The 22,170-nt window shown below is 46.6% G+C and overlaps 1 protein-coding gene across 3 annotated transcripts in view; it reads right to left on the bottom strand.

Moving 5' to 3' along the window:
* SLC8B1 (solute carrier family 8 member B1) overlaps window positions 1–22,170 on the bottom strand; it is a 348,368-nt gene that overhangs the window by 35,040 nt on the left and 291,158 nt on the right. For all 3 annotated transcript variants that reach the window (XM_069619233.1, XM_069619235.1, XM_069619234.1), the window contains 3 exons: window positions 19,063–19,204; window positions 18,402–18,523; window positions 17,249–17,402 (listed from right to left, as the gene is read on the bottom strand). In XM_069619233.1, coding sequence (XP_069475334.1) covers window positions 17,249–17,402; window positions 18,402–18,523; window positions 19,063–19,204 — 418 coding nt within the window. The remainder of the gene's footprint in view (window positions 1–17,248; window positions 17,403–18,401; window positions 18,524–19,062; window positions 19,205–22,170) is intronic.

Below are 22,170 nucleotides of genomic sequence, written 5' to 3'. Positions count from 1 at the left end.
GAGCGGAGGCACGTGGAGAACGGAAGAGCGTGCAGAGCAGAGGAACATGCAGAGCTGAAGAGCGTAGAGTGCGGGGGCGCGTGGAGAGCGGAGAAGCATGGGAGCGACTGAGTGGGGGAGCGACTGAGTGGGGGAGCGACTGAGTGGGGGGAGCGGATGAGTGGGGGGAGCGGAAGAGTGTCGAGAGCGGAAGAGTGTCGAGAGCGGAAGAGTGTCGAGAGCGGATGAGTGTCGAGAGCGGATGAGTGTCGAGAGCAGATGAATGAGGAGGGCGGATGAGTGCGGAGGGTGAGAGGGCTGAATGGGAGACCGAATGAATATTGATGAGTGTGGATGAGCGTGGAGGATGAGCGCTGCTGGCGGACGAGTGTTGAGCGCAGATGAGTGTGGAAGTCGGTTGAGTGTAAAGAGCGGACGAATATGAAGAGCAAATGAATGTGGAAGACGGATGAATATGGAGAGCAAATGAGTGTAGAAAGAGGTTGAGTGTAGAGAGGGGAGGAGCGTGCAGAGCAGAGGACCGTGGAGAGCAGAGGACCGTGGAGAGCGGAGGAGCGCGGGGAGTGGCTGAGTGCGGGAGCGGCTGAGTGCGGAGAGCGGCTGAGTGTGCGGAGAGCGGCTGATTGTGCAGAGAGCGGCCGAGTAGCGAACGAGTGCGTGGAGAGCAAGCGAGCGCGTGGAGAGCAAGCGAGTGCGTGGAGAGCAAACGAGTGCGTGGAGAGCAAACGAGTGCGTGGAGAGCAAACGAGTGCGTGGAGAGCAAACGAGTGCGTGGAGAGCAAACGAGTGCGTGGAGAGCAAACGAGTGCGTAGAGCGGACGACTGTGTGGAGCGGATGAGCGCGGAACTGATGAGTGACAGATGAATCTGTAGAGCGGACGCACGCATGGAACAATTGAGTGTATGGGTGAATAGTGCATAGACCGGATGAGAAACAAAACACATAGAACGGACCTGACCGCTCAGAATTGCGTGACGTGCATATTTTGTTTTGGAATGCAAGGAACCTTTGAAAGAGCATACTTCATATCACACCCCACGCTTACTCTTTCCTTACACCACCATTCAACTAGAACACAGAGTTACTATGACACCATTCGGTATAACTGTTCTCATATCAACATCTGCCCCTCACCCCCCATCACTCTAAGTAAACATGGCTGGTTTCACACCCCCAGCCAGGCGTTTCTCCTCAGGCCTAACGCTGCCACACTCGGTCTGGATAATTCCGGCCAGACCGAACACATACCCCTGATCTCTCAACCACCACACCTACCGCTAAGAAGCAGCTACCACATGAATTCTGCACCAGCTGCACACATACCGGTGCGCACACGCACCTTTGGACTCTCTCTAATCTCCCCACTGACCCGAACTTCGGTTCCCAAGGGCGTTCAACCTACCAGCGCCTTCAGACCCTACCAATGGTATATAAGGCGCTATATAAATGCAAAATAACAATAACAAATAAACTATCTGCTTTGGTAGCTGACGGCTTGGCAAGTTTCTCCATGCTGACATTGATGTACAGTGTTCGGCTCCGGCCTTACAATGGTAATCATAGCATTCTAATTGTTCTCAGGCTTGTCTTTTCTTACTCTTTTACTTCTGGACCCCTCAGGCATTTATCTGCTGTTTTGTCTGTGCTTACTCTCTATAGCCTCTCCCCTTCAGTCTCCCCTCGGATTTGCACTTGGGTGACTGTACAAATAAGTTTACGGTGTACGTTGGAGCACATCTCTGCGTGCTATAGGGTATTTTGGTATAAATACGTAGAGTATATCCAAGTGAACCCTCTATTGTTTGTTTGCTCTGTGGGACTGCGCTAGATACAGTGTTTCTGTTCCTTTTTGAACTGCTGTTTTGAATGTCCAGGTATTTCTTATTACTCATTTGACACCTGTGGTGTGGTAGTGGCTCTTTACATTTTCCTTCCTTTTCTAAGATTGCTGTATCATTACTTTCCACTATTTCATAGGACTCACCGGGCAGTGATAGGATTACTTGTGGGCCTTCAATTTGGATAACTCAGTGTGTTCCTGCCTAAGGACACATTCAAAAGGTTGGGCAATTTGAGTTTTTTTTGCTTCCCTGAGGATGGGGCATGTAGGCCCCCGAAACACATAGGATTGTGTTCATCGTCACCTTTATTGGTTGCTAAAATGTTGATTTCACCAACCATATTTGTGAACATGTGTATATTATGAACCTTTTTTGTATGCATCTCATTACAGTGAATAATGCGGTTTCCATGAATTTACTATCAACATTAACCCTAGGTTTATTACCTTGAAGTAATTTGGTCTCCATACCAAGACATCTTTTTGTTTTACTCGAACAAAATTTTTTCTGCACTTTCTGAATTTATATTGAAGTTCTGCTTATATTGTTGTTAGTAAATCCATGTTTACTTTACTTTGAAATTGTGCATATCCATATTTTGTAACTTCCCTTGAACGGCTTGGTCCACCCTTTGGATGAGCATGTTTGTGTACCGGGATATTTAAGTCATCATTATACTGAAGGGCAGGTCTCTGGATGAGATCACTCAGTGGCTTGTAAGACATTGTACCACAGCGGGAAAAAGACTAAGAATAAGGAACACTATAACCACAGGGCTCACTGGCTACACATAAGCACCAACGCTAACCCACTGAGTCCTGTTCTGCATGAACGGGGTAATCATCTGTAGGCTTTGCAGCTTGCCCCTATTGTGCAGTAGACCAGTTTTGATAGTAGCTTGTGTTCCACCATTTCAGAGGAGAGGAAGCAGATAGGCTATGGAGGATGAGGACCATCAGCTAGCACTTATAAAATAATTAAAGTATCTCTCCTCCCTTATGTTTCAAGATGGTGGATCCAGCACCTCTTGTTGCCCTGAAGTGCGATTGGTAAAAAAGGGCAATTGGCTGCTTCATGGAGAGGTCTTAATATTATGCGAGTATGAGCGGGGGACAGGGCATCACAGTGTGCAGGAAAGAGGGACAGCGGACAGTGACACAAAGTCCTTTCCAATAGATCTTCCAAAATCCAACTGTAAAAGCCAAGACCGTACACTAAGATTTAGACCCTTTTTTCCATGAGAAAGAGGCACAGTTCTGGGGCTCTAGATGTGACCACGGCCTTCGACAGGGTGGACTGGACATTTATGAAAAACGCCTTGGGGGCCTTCGGCTTTGGATCAATATTTCAATCAATGGTACTAGCTAACTATGCAGGCCCGAAGACATTCCTAAGAATCAATGGACACAACTCGGCCCCGATCCCCCTGACCTGCGGGACTAGACAGGGCTGCCCGCTGTCACCACTGCTCTTTGCCCTGACCATGGAGCCCTTTGCTCAAAGAATCAGGCTAAACAACCTGATCAAAGGCCCATTGGTCGGCCCTTCGCAACATAAAATAGCTCTGTACGCTGATGATGTCTTACTCATGCTTTCAGAAGCCAGGTCATCCCTGCGACACGCACTGGAAGAAATAACTAACTATGGAGAGGTCTCCGGCTTCTCAGTGAACTTCACTAAGTCTACGGCTCTAAGCATTGGCCTCACCCCAGGAGAACAGGAGCCATTGGCTGAAATGTGCCCAATCACGTGGGAAAAAAGGGCGATCCCTTTTCTGGGGGTCTATATCCCATCAGACCCGAAAGACACATACAAGGCAAACTTTCCCCGCTATTCGGGGAACTGGAAGGGGACCTGAAACGCTGGACATCGCAAGAGATCTCGCTGCTAGGGCGCATTACAGCGTGCAAGATGAACCTCCTCCCGAGGTTCCTTTATGCCTGTGCCTCCCTCCCCGTGGCGATCCCCGCCCCAGCCCTCCGGAACCTACAGAGGAAGATGCTGAAATTTATCTGGAGAGGTAAGAAGGCGAGAATTCCTCTAAAGACGCTTTTAGGGGGCTCCAAATTAGGAGGTCTGGGAGTCCCGGATTTGCAGGCCTACAGGGTGGCAGCCCAATTAGCACAGGTCCACGCATGGCAGATAATTACAAACCGTCCCAGATGGGTGGAGCTGGAGCAGTCACGAACACCACTACCACTGCGCTTCTTGCCACACATCCCACCCCCTCTCCGCGCACATTGGGGAGACCTCCTCTTGGCAACCAATCACACCCTGAGGTCCTGGGACTGGGCACTGAAACGGAAATGGGTTCCAAGGGGCCTGAGCCCTCAATCCCCGATCTTCTTTAACCGGCCACCTCGCCAGGCGCGAACCCCCGTAACTTCCAAAATTGGATAAATGGCGGCCTTGAAACCATAGACCATCTATACGGGGAAGAGACACCCCTGACATTCGAACAATGTAAGGAAAAATTCCAACTCCAGGAACGGGACAGATACACTTATATTCAACTGCGTCATTGGTGTACACACCCCCAAACTCAGCGGGCGGCTACGAGGCCCCCTACCGCCCTGGAACTAACACTCAGGGACCTCCCGGCGCGCGGGAGAGTATCCACCCTATAGAGGAGGTTCTTAGGGGACTTCCTGAGCACGAGAATACACTGCATGGCCCAGTGGGAAGCAGACCTAGGTCACCCAATAGATGACCAGTCCTGGGTGGACATCTGGACTCGTACGCACACCTCATCTACTTGCATCACTAACGGGGAAAGCGCCTACAAAGTCGTGTTAAGGTGGTATTACCCACCCCTCAGACTGCATCACATGAACCCCCAAGTGGATTACCATTGCTGGAGGGGGTGCGGCCATCCAGGCTCATTTGTCCACATGTGGTGGTCTTGTCCACGGATTCAGCAATTTTGGAAGACATGCCTAGAGACCATCGCACAAATCACTGGCTCAACGATCCCGCTTGAACCGGAGCCCGTCATGTAGGGTGCTCCGATCACCATGATCTACCCACGGGCCGGCAACAGAGCAAAATTGCTGACCCAATGCCTACTAGCCGCAAAAACGACCCTGGCCCGCGCCTGGAAGGCCCCGGAGGGCCCCCTTGTGGCCCAGTGGTGGACGAAGCTCTGGGACATTCTGGTAGCAGAAAAGGTTACAGCGGCAAAGGCGGGTACCCTCCACAAATTTCAGAACGTCTGGGCCCCGGTTCTGGGCCCCGGTTCTAGAATACGACCAGCGATTTCCGGCCCTAACCTGTAAACCCATTAACGCCCGTTGGACCCTGAGAGACCGGGAAAAACCCCGAAAGGGACACAAAGGCTGGGGTGCGGGATAGACGGCTAGGCTGGAGAGGGGCACACGGGAGCGCATGAGGGTTAATATGCTTAAAATGCTGTAATGATGCTATAAACTGTTGTAAAATTGTCATCCTGCCTTGATTTAAAATAAACAAAGTAAAAAAAATATATATATTAATTGGTCTAAATCAGAGGCAATGTCTCTTTCCATTTATTGTGAAAGACAGGATTGAGAATTTAGGCTTTAAGTGGTGTCCAGAGAGGATTAAATATTTGGGTATCTGGCTGACCAATAGCCTAGAGAAGTTTGTATCAGAGAATATGAGGGGACTATTATCCGGCCTAAAAATGGTTCTAGAGAGGTGGACATTTTTAAATCTCTCCTTGTAGGGGAAGGTAAATACATTAAAGATGAATTCCACCCCCCAAATTACTTATGTGCTTGGCATACTCCCTTTACCGGTTGGGAGAAAAGTGTGGTTGGATTTTTATACTTTGCTGCAGAACTTCTTATGGGATACTAAGCCTCCCTGCATGAAGCTCTGGAAGCCTCAATTACCAGTGGACAAGGGTGGCCTAGGGGTCCCACATTTTCAGGCCTACCATCTGGCTTTTATGGCCAGACACTTGGCACTGCTACTAGAATCAGAGCCAGATGATTTGGCAAAAGCAGAGGTGAGCTTGAATGGGCCATTGACACCAAGGACTATTTTGACGACGAAATCAGTGTGGCCTGCGATTACAGCACCAGCCACTGAATTTTTAAGGTCTGACCTTGGAACCCGAGGAACATGGCTTTTATTTGATCAATTGAAAACTACATGGAAAATTACAAACTGAATAATTCTTGAGTTTCGTGCACTGAAAAAGTCTACTGATGATGTCTCTGAGGTGGGAGATATTGATTTTGCACATTTGAATCCTCAAGCTGAGACAGAAGGCTATTCCAGGAAGTATTACAAATAAATAGCATCCTCTGCAAATAGCAATACAGCTTCAATGCAGGATTGGTCGGCAAGATGCCTAGTGAAATGACAGAGGAACGTTGGGTGAATGTTTGTAAGAATGTAGCTTTCATCTCTCAGCTTGGGGGAGATGTCCAGGCAAGTTCAAATACTGAATAGGGTCTATTGGAGTGTGTTAAGGTGAGAAAGTTTTAGGAGAATTTGTGCGCAGTTTTCAACAGAGTGCTTGGGTTAGTCCTTGCTTATGATTTTGTGACGTTGATTTTCAGTGACCATGAACTTGTGGAGGGCTTAACTTTTGCACAGAAGAAATGGCTGTTTAGAGGCTTGTTGATGGCTTAGAAATGGATCCGAAGATTTTGAGGTCCAGGATTTCCCCAAAAGAGATTACTTGTTTTGGTGAGATGTTTAAACTGGTGGAGATGGGACAAGTGATCTATAATAGTTAGAAGAAAAAGAAATTGTTTGAGAATATCTGGGGCAGGTTTTTAGATCTATACTCACTCTGTTTTTCTGTATTTGGGGCTGGGGGTTTAACTGTTGGTTTTGGTGCAAATGTTATACATATGTGAATATATAAACTTTTTTTTTTAAGTAATGGAATGCTACCTTGTAGGGCTAGATTGTGTAGCTTACATAGAACCTTCACATTAATGCTGCCCCTCGAATCCTTTATACGTAGGTCCGATTTGCACAGACTGTCTCTCTTGTCATGGTTTGGAACAGGCTGCTAGCATTGAGCAATGCAGCTTTTCACTCTGAAAATTATGGTGGGGCTATACCATGCAGCCACAAAACCTGTACAGTCGACCAGCACCTGCTGATCACAGACTTGCAATCTAATTGGACCAATTTCTGGGAGTTCCGGGTTGCAAGGTCCACCAGGTTAAGAGTTCTCCGGATATTATCCCCAGCCGCCCGGTGTAGGGTGAAACCAGCCTGGTCTGGCTGGATGATCTCAGGTAGGATGGGACTCAGGCGGTTCGCCAGGATTTTAGAGTATAGGTTTGCATCAATGTTCAATAGTGCAATCGGCCTGTATGAGGCCAAGTCTCTCGGATCTTTCCCAGGTTTAGGTAGGAGGATGGTGGTCGATTCCTGCATCGAGGGCGTCACAGACCCTGTGTCTCTGAAGGAGTTGAAGAGCGTGACCAGGGGGGGAACCAGTTGGGGCCTAAATAGTTTATAAAATCTTGCTGAGAAACCATCTGGGCCCGGGGCTCATGATTTGAGAGACTTGATGGCATCCCCAATCTCTTCCTACGTAATGGGCTCCTCCAGCTTCTCCCTTATCGTGTCAGGAAGCCGCGGCAGCGCAGCTTCACATAGGTATTCCATTTGTTGTGGTTGGTTTCGTGGGGTGGCCGTCATGATCTTGGTGAGGTAGTCCACCGCTAATTGTTGCTTTTTGGCTTCCGAGAAATGGATGACTCCTTTTGGGTCACGTAGGCCCACGATAGTGTTCGTTCGCCTTAGTTTGGCGAATTTGGCCACCAGGATTTTATTTGCCTTGTTATTCTTCGCGTAATATGATTGTTTAGCCCCGGCCATGAGGAGGGCGGTCTGTTCCGCATAATGGGCTTCCAATTTCTTCCTGGCAATCCGCAAGACTTTCTGTGCTCTAGGGGACCAGCCTTTCCTTTTGAGGGCTTGTTCTGCGGCCCCTAGTTCTTCCTCCAAGGCTATCCTGGTTTGTCGCCTATTCCTATGGTAGGCCGCACCTTGGGCGATCAGGGTGCCTCTGCTTACCGCTTTCATTAGACCAATTAATTTTATAACCTGGACCATGCATTTTATTCAACAATTCCATTTATTTCGGCAGTGAGCTTTCCAGGTCCCTTAGCAGCATACACAAACCATCTGCATATAACTATAGTTTTTGGGTGAGCCTGCCATAACTAACCCCTTTAATTCTCTCCTCCTGTCTGGTCGCCACGGCCAGTGGCTCTATCACAATCACAAACAATAATGGTGATAAGGGCAACTCTACCGAGTCCCCCGCTCCAGACCAAATGATTCTGATCAAACTCCATGAGCAGAACCGTCAGCAGTCAGGTTCTCGTTCTTTACCAAACTCATAAAAGACTCACCGCAGCCCATCTTTTCCATTACAACAAACAGAAAAATCAAATTTTACCCAATCAAATGCCTTCTCTGCATTTAATGAGAAGATTGCTGTGTAATTCTCTGTGGCATTCGCCCGTGCAATCGTCTGAAGTAGTCTCTTCATATTGGTCATGTCCTGCCTTCCTTTGACAAATCCAGTCTGGTTAGAGTATCAGCCTATGTAATACTACCTCTACTATTTTTGCCGACGACTGTTAGGACACCTACCCATCAGAGGAGACCGAGGAAATCCACACGCATGGTCCAGTCCTGGAGGTTTTAACCCCGTTATTGCTGGTGGGGTCCCCGCTCCTTGGAGTCCTCAGGTGTCAGGGGCAGCGCCTCGCGCATGCGCATTCTGCCGCGCTCCGCGCATGCACATAGGGCAGCGTTGTCAGGCTTGCGTTGTAAGCCTCGTTTCGTGCCGGATGATCAGCGCGGATTGGCGGAGAGTCATTGCGCCCCTGGCCTCAATTCCGGTGGCTTCCTTATTACGTGGTCGGATCAGGAACTAGTCGTGTCTCAACGCGGCTTGGTCCTTGACCCTCCACTTCACTACATTGATTCCTGTTCTTTTGTTGGCCCCTGTACTTGCTCTTGGCTTCTCCCTGGTCCAACCCCTGCCTGCCTAGGGGGGTTGGGTTCTTGGATTCTCTGGTCTGACCCCTGCCTTTGGAAGGGGGTTTGGGTTCCTGTTTTGTCCTGGTCTGCTCCTACCCTCGGGTTGTGGGGTCCCTATTCCAGGGCTTCCTTCCTTGTTTTCCCCTGCCAGTTCCTAGCCCTGTTCCATTGGCTCTCTATTCCTTGTCCTGGGCTACCTCCTCTCTGTTTTGCCCCTGGTTGCCTTGGTTCATTATTCTGCCTTGGGTGGTGTCCATTACCCAGTTGACTATCCTCTGCCTGATCTTGTCTGCCTCCAGCCTGGGTGCCTGCTCTTCGTGGACACCAACGTTCCTCTTCGCCTCAACATCCAGATACAGACATCGACCAGCTCAGTACAACAGTTGGAAACGGCCTTCCCTGCTAGTGCTTGCACTGTTCTGGCGCCACGTTAAAATCCAGGGAAGCGCCCATTCGTGGCGTCAGGAGTTGGATCCTCTTCAACCCTGTGCCATTAGCGTGGAAGTGGGGCTGGTTCTTTGTGCTACCTGTCTTCGTGCCATCAACCAACCGACAAACTGGCATCACCTCAACGCGCATCTCCTGGAAGCTCTGGTACGCAGCGTCCCCGGGACGTACATCTTAACAACGACTTTGCGAAGATCTTATTGTCCATGTTTATCAAAGTAATTGGTCGATTATTCGAAGGTGAAGTCTGATTCTTTTCTTTTTTCAAAATCAACCAAATTGAAGCACGAGTTGACGCTGGTAAGATCCCAACAGTCCCATAGGCTTTATACATGTCTCTTACCAGTTCAAAAACCAAGTTGGGCATTATACTATAAAATTCCATGGGCAACCCATCTGGTCCAGGGCATCTACCCGAGTTGAGGCTTGTTACCAATTTCCTTATCTCCTCCACTGAAGAATCCCCATCCAAAATTGCTCTATCAACAGCAGAGAGCCCTGGAAGTCACATGTTTTGTCCAAACCCCTGCAGGTCTCCTACAACACCAATATCCTCGGAGTAGAGCTCCTTGTAGAACATACTGTTTATCAGATCAATCGTTATGGTGCCATCTGGCTTTGCAATTGAAGGAATGGCCTTCTCCCTTTCTTGTTTCCGTATTCTGTATGCCAGGCATCAGTCATATTTTTCTCCATTCCCATAGTATGAGCACTTAATTTGAAAAAGCATATATCCAGCTCTTTCTGACATCCTTTTATTATACTCACATTTAATCCAACGTAACCGGATTCTGCATCACCTCTTTTTCCAAATACTTTATCTTCACCTCCAGACTCTTAATGTCGTTGTTTCTATTATTCTTCCGCCTGCTAGACAAACCAATCAGGGGGCCTCTCATACTGCATCTGAAAGCCTCTTAAACCATGCCTGGGTCCACGTTTCCAGTACAATTCTTTTCTATAAAATAATTCACTGCTTTGACAATTTTCTTTACAATTTCCTCCTCCTCCAGAATTGAAGTTTTCAACTCACATAGTGAACCCCTGTGAGTAATTAAAAACATCCACTTATCTGATCATGCGCCGGTGGAGATGTCGGTTTTTATTTGCACCTCCCTTATAGTTGTTAGTAGTAGTAAGCAAACCGCCTGTCAGGATCAGGTCGATCCGCGAGCAGGTATTAAGGGCACTTGAAAAGAAGTTAAAATCCCTATCAGACGGGTGTTCAAGTTGCCAGGTACCTATCAGACTATGCTCTGAAATCAAATCCTGTAAGGGAACCGCTTGATTACTTTTTGACCTCAATACACTATTGTTGCTTCTGTCCGTTAAAGGATCCATCACTTCATTGGAATCTCCTCCCAGTATATATTAGCACAATCCTGGTCCTCCAAAGCTTGTGAAACCATCCAAAAAAAGAAACCATCATCTACAGTTGGGGCGTAAATATTGCAAAATGTAAATTTCTCTCCCTTGAAAGCAATATCAATCTACCATCTTTGTCCTTCCATTTTGAGAGCACCTGAACCGCCAGATTTTTACAAATCAGTATCGACACAACGATTGAGTATGTGTTAAACGAGGAGCCAAATACCTGACCTACCCATCCCCTCTGTAATTCAGCATTCTCATCAACTGAGAAATGAGTCTCCTGCAAAAAAGGTCACATCAGCTTTTAGGTCCATCAAGTGATTAAGAACTTGTTTAATCTTTAGTGGACTATTGATCCCCTTCACGTTCCAGGAGAAAGCACATCTCACTACAGGACGCAGACATTCTACCTGTTCCCAAGCAGGTCACACTCTCAGTAGCTACTAACTCTTTGAGTAAGGCACAAAAAACAAGAAAAAGGAAAAACTTCACTCCCTCATAGGATAACGTTGGACTGTGCAAACACCAACCTGTGAAAAATAAACATTACAAATAAACTCCCTTGCCGAGCCCCCTCCCTATTTAATGAATACTAAGATAAGTAAATAACAAACGTCCAGTGCAACCCCCATGTGCCCGCAGTCAGCCCTATAGGACAGATCAAACTACTCCCTTCATTGACTGCCTTCATCCTGATCCAAACACCCCCTTGGTCACCTTATTAAGCCAATCCCAAACATTAACTATAAGCCATCAGTCCCCTTTTTGTGATTTGTAGTGAGGATGGACCACTAACCTTATCATAGCAGCCAGACAAGAAACAATACCAAGACACTCAATAACATACTGTCCTAAAACCTGTTAAGTATACTATGTAAACATGTGAGTTCTACACCTCTCACATCATCCGCTAGATAATCATGTATTAATGCAAATAGTATGTAGAAAAACAGAGGGTGGGTGAGGTGCGCACTCTAGTTCCCAGTGTTAAATACCTGCTGCATTTCAAGTTGCTGTTCTCCTCCAAGTGCTTTCATGTCTCTAACAATATTCAGGGAGGCTGTTTTTTCAGGTGTTATAGATTAGTCTCAATTGGTCTCAAGGAATTCTGGTAGCTGTAGTCTGTTTTTGGTAACCAGGAACCAACTCAAGCAAACAGCCACAAGTCATCTCACCTCACTTCTAAGACATTCAAAGTAAGCGTTCTGTACTTCCCCCTTTCAGACTGCATTATTTACAAAACTAGCATTGCAACCTCAACCTTTTATCCAGCATTGCTATCATCTGATAGCTAAAGAGAATGTGTTTGCTTCGTCTAGTGTAGCTCTCACCATCTTACAAAGCAGCAGCGCTATGCACAAGACTTGCAAATCTCAGCCTACAGTTGCATATAATCCATGGGTCCAATTCAGCATATATACACCGCCAACAGTCCAATGCAGCAATCCCAAACTTTCCATCTTTCGCTGCGCTACACAGAACACACACCAGCGCACATTAACTTACAGCCTTCGCAAACAGGTTTCAACCTAACGCACTCCCACATCTCCAGGCGCAATAGGCAACTGCATATATAAACATTGGGCATTACATTAATCCAGTGTTGCATTCCATACTTCTAATCCCACTCCATTCCAAAAGTCATATAAACAACAAAGATCCCATTCCTGACCCGCTCTGTAAGGTGCGGCTCCATAAAGTGAAACCTACAGAGATTGAGCCAAAGGTCATAAAAACTATTTCTCTTTAACAATCCTAACTCCTACAAGAAATAATATAACTAGTGTGATAAAAACACAAAGGAAGTCCAGCTAAATAGGATCCACCATTGTATAATCAGTCAAGATTAATGATGCCACGAAAAATGTCTCATAGGCACACTGCCAGCAGTGTCTCTGCATAAATCTCTTCCGCCTCTAGATTAGCTGGTTAAAAAGCAGGCAAAGCAAAAGACTAGTGTAATATCTTAGTAATATATAATCTGCATCAATTCCTCCTGCAAGGGACACTAGAATCATATCAAGACATGCATTCATGACATTTCAAGGTAATGCATGTTTGAAACAGTTCAAAAGCATCCAACCTCACAACCCCTACTCAAAATCAAAAATGTTGGCGACCTACTTGAGGAGAAAGGACAGAATTTAGTAACGTGCACCAGGAGACCCTAAACCCATTGCTGCACATCTTAAAAGACAAAAACAACCCACCTCATGTCTATCCAGGAACCACAAATCCACTGACTCCAGAGATTACCAAAAATTGCTGGTATAGATGGTGTAAACACATAATCAGGATGTTGTGGGTGACTGTTGGCATCAAGGATTAGGCTCTGGCTTGGTTCACTTCCTCCCACTTGGACCGACCATTTCTCTGCACCATCTCTCTCTCTACATGTGGTGTTCCACAGGGATTTATCCTCTCCCCCTGGCTCTCCAACATCTATCTGGCCCCTTTGGCAGTCCTGATCTCAACCTTCAACTCTAACTTTCAGTGTTAAGCAGATGACACGCAGCTCTCTTTTAGGCTACCCTCGGCCTCCTCCTCGCTCATTCCCGACTGTCGATCTGCTATTCAGTCATGGTGCAAACAATCTCTGCCTCAACGCCAGCAAGACTGAGATCTTTCTCATTGGGACCCCTGCTCCCAATTCGTAGGAAATATTAAAAACGCTACTCTAATTACATGCCTACACTGACCTTTATGGGGTATTGTTTTTAAGTAAATGATTCTTCTTGCAACAAAATGTTCATCTTTTGCGGCTTGTGGCTCTAAAAAGGTAGGTCCCATTTGAGAATGCGGTAATCATATTTCCCTACCTTTTTGGTTTTAAATCCTTATGCTGTGAATGATTCTTCCAAGAAGCACAGCAAAAAACGTTTTATGAACTGTTCTCCAAAATATGATTCCACAATATTTCAAATAAATGACGATGCTTGCTTACTAGAAGGTCAACACTGACAATGAGCGAATCCTGCATTTAAGAGGGAGGGTGGATCCTGAAGTGTTGAGTGCGTGTGTTTTTATGGGAGTGCTGACTTGTGTGTTTTTTGGCCGTGCATGGATGGCCAGTCTAGACTTGTGGTTACCCAGTGGACATCAAAGCATCATGAGGCTGTTGGACATTTACAGGCCTCTGTGTAAAGGCTCTGTAGGATTTGGTGTCCTGTTCCAGGGTCAAACCTTTTCTTACAATGTGTACTTACATTTCTCAAATGTTTTTCCCTGTGGTGAGGAATGTCACTTTCAGCACCTATAAACGTCTTACCAGAAAGACTAAGAGGACATTGTTTTATAAATGCTGAAACACCTAAATTAGCAGCATAGCCCACAGTAATGCTTTTTTTGCGGTAGCTGGCGCGTTGCTTCACGCGCACAAATAACGGTGGCACTTAAGCAAGAAGCACACAGACTTCAAGGCAAGGGTTTCCTCTGGTTCGTCCCTTGAGCCAAATCCTTGCCAGCTTTTCAGGATGACCACACAAAGTACACTAAAATACAATTAATCCAAATGGGAATTATTACATGCTTGGTGGTTATCTTGAAAACCTAGCATGGTTTGGACTAGTGAGGGCTGGAGGACTGCCGGTCAGATCCCATGCATGATATTATGAGGCATGGGTTGTTTGATAATTCATTTGTAGCGTGCTCCAGACGTGAGGGTATCAGGGCACAGAGGTTACAGGTAGGTTCTCAGCTTAGTTACACAATAGAAAAAGTTAACATCACAGTTTGGTTACACAATAGATAAATGAATACAGGCACATATAAGCACAGAATAATATCATGATAACAGGAGACAATGAGGTTATGCATTTCGATGCTGTGCACTTGATGGTGATCTACAGTTAGTGGACACACAGCTGGGGTTAAATATCGCAGGATTTGAGCCAGGAGGTGCATTTGTACCTAAGTTTTGATATGGCTGAGCTTCTCGGATTGCAGGAGGCATGGAGTTCCAGAGCTGGGCTGCTTTGGCAGGGAAGCTATTGCCACCTATTTTAGAGAGTTTGAATTTAGGGACGAGGAGAGTGTTATGGGCTAGTCTGGAAGGTCTAATGGAGGTCCTTTTATGGAATCTCTCTGTGAGATAGCTGGGGGCAGCGTTGTTGAGGGATTTGTGGTTGAGTGACACAGTTTTCAGTTTGATTTTGTCGTTTGTAGAGAGCCAATTGTTTTGCCGCCTGATCTCAGAGATGTGGTTTTTCCTAGCCATTTCAAGGGCCGCTTTGAGGGCCTTCTTTTGGAGTGTTTGGATTTTCCTGACGATTGCTTTGTTTGAGCCAATATAGAGGGCGTTACAAAAGTCAAGCCTGGGCAGAATGAGGGCTCTGGCCTGGATGATGCAACTGTTTGAGAGGAAGGGTTTGCCAGTTCTGATGAGTTTACATGTGTAGGCGGTAGTGGAAGCCAGCGTGTTAACTTGTTTTGCGAACAAGAGGGTTGAGAAGCCAAGGGTTTTCACCTCTCTGGCCACTTTGATGAGGTTGCTGTCAATTATGAAGGAGGCTTATTCAGCGCCTAATTTGTTGAGGTTGGTGGAGGTGCCTAGGATAATGAGCTCAGTTTTGTCATCATTCAGGCATAGACCATGATTAGACATCCATGCCTGGATGATGAGATACACCCTATTCACCAAGGCCAAATCCTTATCGTAATCCCTTGAAAGTGGGAGGAGAATCTGTGTATCATCTGCATAGTTAGTGTAGGCAATACCAAGACTGTCCAGATCATCGAACAGGGGCTTAGTGAATATGTTGTATAGCGTCAGAGAGACACAAGATCCCTGGGGGACGCCGCAGGTGATAGGGTCTTCTGCTGCTAAGGATGAAAATACCTGCATGGTCCTCTCGCTTAGGAAGGACTCAATCCAAACTATGGCCTCCCTAGAGAAGTGGGCAGCTGAGTCCAGATGGCTGCAAAGGACCTTGTGTTCAACAAGGTCGAAAGCAGCCGAAAGGTCAGGGAGGAGGAGAAGGGCAGATTTGCCTTTATCCCTTAGTCCGTCGACTTGGGTCTTTAGGTCTATGAGGGCCTTCTCTGTGCCGTGTTGTGGACGGAAACCAGATTGGCGTGCTCCCAGGAGGTGGTGTAGTTCCAAGTATTTCTGGATCTGTGTGTTGGCGACCTTATCAAGGATTTTTAATCGAAAGGGACCGGTGGTGATAGGCCAGTAATTAGTGGGTATTGAAGGGTCAAGTGTTTGTTGTCCCCTATAAACCATACCTTTTTCCATCCAATATGGAGTAACACATTAGTGTAGTGTGACCTATAAACTAGTGAGAGGCTTGAGAGAAAAGCTAAGATCCACTTGTGAAATTGACTGAGAGCCCAGGACAGGGGACAATCAAGGATTATTATTACTTCTAATCCCACTCCATTCCAAAAGTCATATAAACAACAACCCCTGTCCCACATCTACAACCATACACTGTCAAAGCTCTGCACCCTTGCCTTGGGATTTACAGACCCTTTTCTGTTACAGTGAGTATTTTGGCTAAGGAAATGAGGAAAGAGCCAAGCGTGCATTACTTACTCGAAATGTTTGCCTGCTCTAATCACAGGCGCATTTTAAATATAAAATAATGTGGCCATTCTTATGTCCCCAAATGCGCTTTACTTTTATACAAATCCCAAGGACTGCAGCCATCCCCCGTCACCCCCTAGGTGCAATTGATTAATTGCATGAGCAAATCAGCTGGACATGGGCAGCATAACTGACCCCCCCCCCCCCCCACGAAAAGGGTGGCATTCCCAGAGTAACTTTTATCAATTTCCAGCACTGCTGCCAATGAGAATGTTCCATACTGCCCGAATCCTCTCACTTCCACAACAGTTCCATTCAGACCCACCAACTTCTACAATGTCTCCCCCCGTACTCTCACTTCCTTCACCTACGATATTGATCCCCATGCTCACACACTTCACCTCCCCCTCTCATGCAGTTCCCTCAGGCAACCTCACACCTAAGGCGCTGTTCCCCTTAGGCTGGCTTAACCCCTCTTATGCCATCGCTCATGTTCTTCCAAACTCAATCGCCCCTTTTTTTCACCCATATTTGCTCACTGCTGCTTCTCTCTTATGCTCACACTTCTCACCTCTGCTGCCGTTACCACTTGCTGTCTCTAGTCCCGTCACCCCCAATGTTCTCTGTGCTCAATCACTCCTCTCCTCTACATGTTCATACATCTTAACTCGTCTTTTGGACCGCATTCACTCTTCTATTCCTCAATTCTCACTCACTTCTTTCAAGTACAGTTCCACTTGCCCATGCAATTTTCTGGTCCCCAACATTGTCTTCTATGCTCATTCACTCCAACCGCCTGCAATGATGCTCTCACCTCTGGTGCTGTACCTCTAGGTGCTTGCACTACAGTCCCTTGTGATGCTGCTGCTCTATGTACACCTCAGATGTTGTTCCCCATACTAGCTCACTTCTCCATGCACATTTGCAAGCCAGACCACCTACTTCCAGCTCAAATGTTGACTCCCCTAGCATTTACAGACTTCCTTGACCTCTATTGTTTACACATGGCCACTCCTCCCTCCTCTGGTCTAGATCACTCATTTTCACTCCTCTTACCTCCAATGCTGTTTCCCCAGGCTAGCAGCGTCAGGCCCAGGACTGTGTTGCTCAGCTTGAAGATTACACCAAAAGTCCGGAGAAGGTTAACAGCTTCTGTGGCAGCAGCGTTAATCCACAAAGCACTCACCAAGAACCCCAGGAAGGAGAAAATCTGTAGGGGAAGGGAGAGGGAGAGAACATTCATAAACACTCCTGCTCTATCCCATCCTACTGCAGGAAAGTAATTGACCAGGAAACTCACAAGCAGGAGACAGAAAACTGAACATTTCCAAGAGAAACACAAGTAGAGAACCCCACCAGAAAAGGGGGGCCGTGGAGGAGACGGAGAAACCCCAGATTGGGAGGTAGTAGATGGAGATCTCCCAAAAGGAAGATAAATGACTGACAAAGGGACACAATTGATGGAATTTTCTCAGAAGAAGGCAGGAGTACAGGGCCCTAACATGTGTAAGCACACTGTCATGTATGGGGAACCTGTTAAAGTAAGATGAAAGCCAGAAGAATCCACCAGAATGATGCAATAGAGTGGAAATCCCTCAGAGAATGATGGTCATGGAACTAAAGGCCGCCAACAGGAACAGTAGATGGGGGTCTTCAAAAGGGAGATAGAAAATTAATGTCCCGCAGAGGTAAACGGAGGATGGCGAATCCCCAGAGAGCTGTGAAAGCAAAGCAGTTGCACCACTGGGAGTAGGGATTTCATTTCTGTTCATGGTTGTAGTTTCCTTTGCTTCGAACTAGACCCGTAACTTGGTCCTCCTTGTATTCAAGGGTGAACCAGGTAATACCTTCATTTGCCATGTTCGGCGTGTGCCCCCTTCTAGAACGTGTCAATCCGGGATTGAAAGCAGAAGGTGAACTTGGATATTATCCCCAGGGTTGCAGGCATTAAACACTTGTGGCAGTTCTTGGCCTAGGAGCATGGGACATGCAAATCATGCCTTGGTTGGGATGAAGCCTCTATGACTACATGGATACAAAGACAGGGGAGGAGATGCGTAGGAGTGGGGAAAACCATTTCCAAAAGGAAAAAGGAGAGGACAAATCCAGTTTCAGTGACCAGCTTCCTTAAATGTCTCGGGCAAACATGCTGCCCAAACCTTTAGCAATAGATGAGTCTGAAAGGAGCAAAGGGCCTAGTTGTACTTACACAGTGATATTTCGGAGCCACCTCATTCTTTGTGATGAAGAAGACGATAACAGCCATCGGTGCTGCTACTAGAATCAGGACAGTCCACACGGGAAACACATCTTGTATCCTGTAGAGTCCGTCTGCAGAATTGGGGAAGAAGCACAGGTTAGCACCCTCAGTGCACAACATTACCCTACCACAGGTGGGACAAACTAACAGATTACCAATCCCATCATTGCAAGGTACTATAAAGGGACTACAGTACCACCACAGGGTCATTTCAGGACAATAGACAATGACCAGATAACCCCAGCCACACCATCCCAAATTACTAAACAATCACTAAGTGACCCATCCCACTATACGAAAGTAATTGCAATGACCAGATAACCCGTGTGCTGCTACTAAGAAACAGCAACAACAAGATGACTGATATAATCATGTACAGGTGATGGGACTTAAAAGCTCTTAGGCCAAGACTAGGACCCAGACAATGAACAGAAGATTCATCCCATAACATGCAACCAAACACAACCCATCACATTACATTTAGAGGACCCCCAATTCTCCCATGAGCGACATCTTCATCTACTCTCGTTGAATTTGAATCCCCCCCCTCTGCAGTTGCTGTCCTCTATTTAGAAGCAGGGCCGGATGATTGACCACACGCGTGCCTTACATGTCCCAGACTTCAGAGTTAGGACGCAGACCAGGGGGCTGGTGATCACGTGGAGGCAGTTGAGGGGTCTCTTCCAGTTTCGGTCCTCCTTATCAGGGTCAACAACAGGCACGGTGAGCAGCAGGACGATCTCAATGGGCATCTAAAGAGGGTGAGGAGAGAAGTAGGGCCAGGGGAGATGGATTAACATGTCTGCAAAGGCCAATGGAAGAAGCAACAAGCAAACACTAGGATAATATAAGCAAAGCAATCAGAAGAGTTTATTGATTAGGTGCCAGTCTAAAAGGCAAAGGAGACATAGTGGGAAAAATGCATACAAATAATAATGAGACAGAATGCAGACATTTGCAGAAGAGGTGAGCAATGATGAAGAGAGAATACCTTTCTATTTACACATGGAAAAAAGAGAGGGAGATCAGTCAATTGTTAGAAAGATATTCCTAGTCCAGTGAGCAATCAGGAGTGGCAAGGTAATGACAGCAAGCACATGCGTGCACAAAATCTAGAGAAGGCATTACTGGCACAGCAGCAAGCTGGTGTAGGCTTGTGAGACAAAAGCGAGGCAAACATTGAGGGATGAGGAGGGTCTTCAGGTAGGAAAAGAAATTAGACCGGAAGGCGTCCAAGAAACGGAAGACTGGAGAATGAACAGTATGACGAGGAGGGTGGGCAGAAAGGATGAGAAGCAAGGGTATGACTTTGGGCATTAAGTCAGGTGCATGTGTAGAACAGAGACAATACATAAGAAGGAGAACAGCCAGGAGTAAATAGAAGTGGACGAACAGGCACACGGACCAACAGAGTCCACATACGAGGGAGAGCAGGCAAAAGCATGTGTAAGAAGCAGAAAAGACAGGATGACTCAGTACACCTGAGGGTAAGGGCAGGCAGTAGCCGTCATTTGAGCCAGACCCTGCACAAGTCGACACAGAGCACGCGTTATAGAGCGAAAGCATGAGCGGACACCGAATACACACCAAAGGGGACACAGGCTGCAGAATGTACAGGAAGACAAGGGTAGAGAGAGGGTATACACAAGACGGCAGGATTTAGGGGAACCCACAGGCACATTCAGTAAAAGAGAAAGACGCAGCAGTATTCTTCTCTAGTCCGGATGCAAGAAGGTGTTCAGGAGGAGTTTTTCAGAGACAACTTCACATGTGCACACATGTTCTCACACACAAACGTGGGCACTTCACGAACCAATGTGCTCTTCCCTTCTCTCTATTTGGCTCAGGTACCAGGTGCCCCAGAGGGCTGTGTGGGTGATATCGTGGATAACTGCAGTAGCTTTGTGAACAGACAACCCCAATGAGCCGTGATGAAGACCTTGGGTGGCTATCTTCCTTGCCTATAGTGTCATTAATTCAGCGATAAGTCCAAACTCCGTGCCTTGACTTCCCAGAGCGGAACAAATGACGGACTCTACACAGCGATTTGCAGACGGTGGGGACATAAGTCAACAAAGGGTCTCTTTTATTTGTAGCATGTCTTTGCACAGTCATGTTGAATTCTTTTGTGCAAAGCAACCAGGCAATATGCCAGACTTGATTTGGAACACCTATGCTGGGACCACCTTGCAGAGCCACAATGTAACCCCCAAGCCAACGAAGAGTAATGGTTGCATCTATAGATTTGAATAACCTGAAGAAATGTATCATGTGCTGTGTGTTCATGGCACCAGGGACTTGCAGCACCCACTCCAGCCATGATGCAAATTTTGCTTAAAGTTGAATATTAACCTCACAACTGCAAAATTGTCATAGCAAATGCCTCGCCTGTGCTACACTGGGCGGGCAAAGTTGTACATTTAGTAATTAAATGCTTTCCAAAGGTGACTTTTAATAAGTTAGCATTCGTTCACCTTCAGGAGTCTGTCGAAGGCCTGCCAAACCCCTGACCTTTTGAATGGGAAAGCCCAGCACCATCCACTGGCATCCTACAGCGGTGGGACTTTGCAGAGGGAAGGGAATGTCTGCTTTGTATCAGCCCATGTATAATGGTCCCCTATGAATTCTCTAGATGCATCACTGCAGGATAGTACCAGCATCTCAGAACAAGCATTAGCAATGGCAACAGTTATGGCTTTTGTGTAGACATGGAGAAGGTATTTGGCAGGTATTACTGTAATGGTACTAAGTGGCCATTAATGGTATTAGCCGGAACATGGTGCACATACCTGGGCATACGATAGCAGTGCCAGGCAAATGCATAACCAACACCTATACACAAGTCAAACCTGTTGGCTTTGCCAGTGCTTGTTCTTACCAGGACTTCAGTGAAGGACATGCATAATGCTAATAAAGTGGCTGAAGGCAGGCCTGGTTTTTTAGTGCGTTTACATTCCCAATTAATCCGTTAGCTCTCAGAAGACCGCTTTGAAAAAAAACCTGGGAGGCACTTTGAATGCAACGTTTGATGTTAAGGCTTGATCAAGGTAGCACAAAGAGATCCCAGGACGGTGTGTTTTAGGCGGGGAGGGGCAGCAAGTGGGTGGGGATGCATAGGCATTCGCATGGCCAAGGGCAGTCAATGGGTGGTTAAATAACCAAACAACACCTACAAGACCCTCCTCATATGCAATTTCTTCCTATCTGTAGTCCAATGCATTAGTTCTGGCTTATAGGTGGTACTAACGCACCATCTTATAGCAAAAGCTAATTAAGAACCAGAAGTGGTCAGGAAATGTGTGCGAGTGAGTCACACACACATTATTTTCAGAATGACACAAAGTACCACATTGGCTGCACAGGTTAACTTCCACCCATCTTTGCTATCTGAGGACTCGGTGGGAGGGGGGTATCCTTAGAAGTATACATTTTAGGCTCCAAAGTGCACGTTGGTATTTATTTTATTTATTTTTTACATTTGTATAGCGCACAAAACAGCCCATAGGCATAGTGGCGCTGTTACTTGAGTGGAGCTTAGTTACAGGGGGTTACAAGTAGGGTAGTCATAGAAAGCATTTGGCATTTAGTACAATATACATGGGTATCCTAGATGGAGTACATTTAAGTATAGATATCTCAACATTTAGTTAATTTACGCATGAATATCATAGTTAAGGTTGCAATATGAGGTAAGCATGAATTACATAAGACTAGTGTG

This window comes from Ambystoma mexicanum, chromosome 10 (genome assembly GCF_040938575.1).
Source record: "Ambystoma mexicanum isolate Mex_15411 chromosome 10, UKY_AmexF1_1, whole genome shotgun sequence".
Lineage (NCBI taxonomy): Eukaryota > Metazoa > Chordata > Amphibia > Caudata > Ambystomatidae > Ambystoma > Ambystoma mexicanum.
Note: the sequence above shows the minus strand (reverse complement) of the source record. Positions and strands in the feature narration are given on the sequence as shown.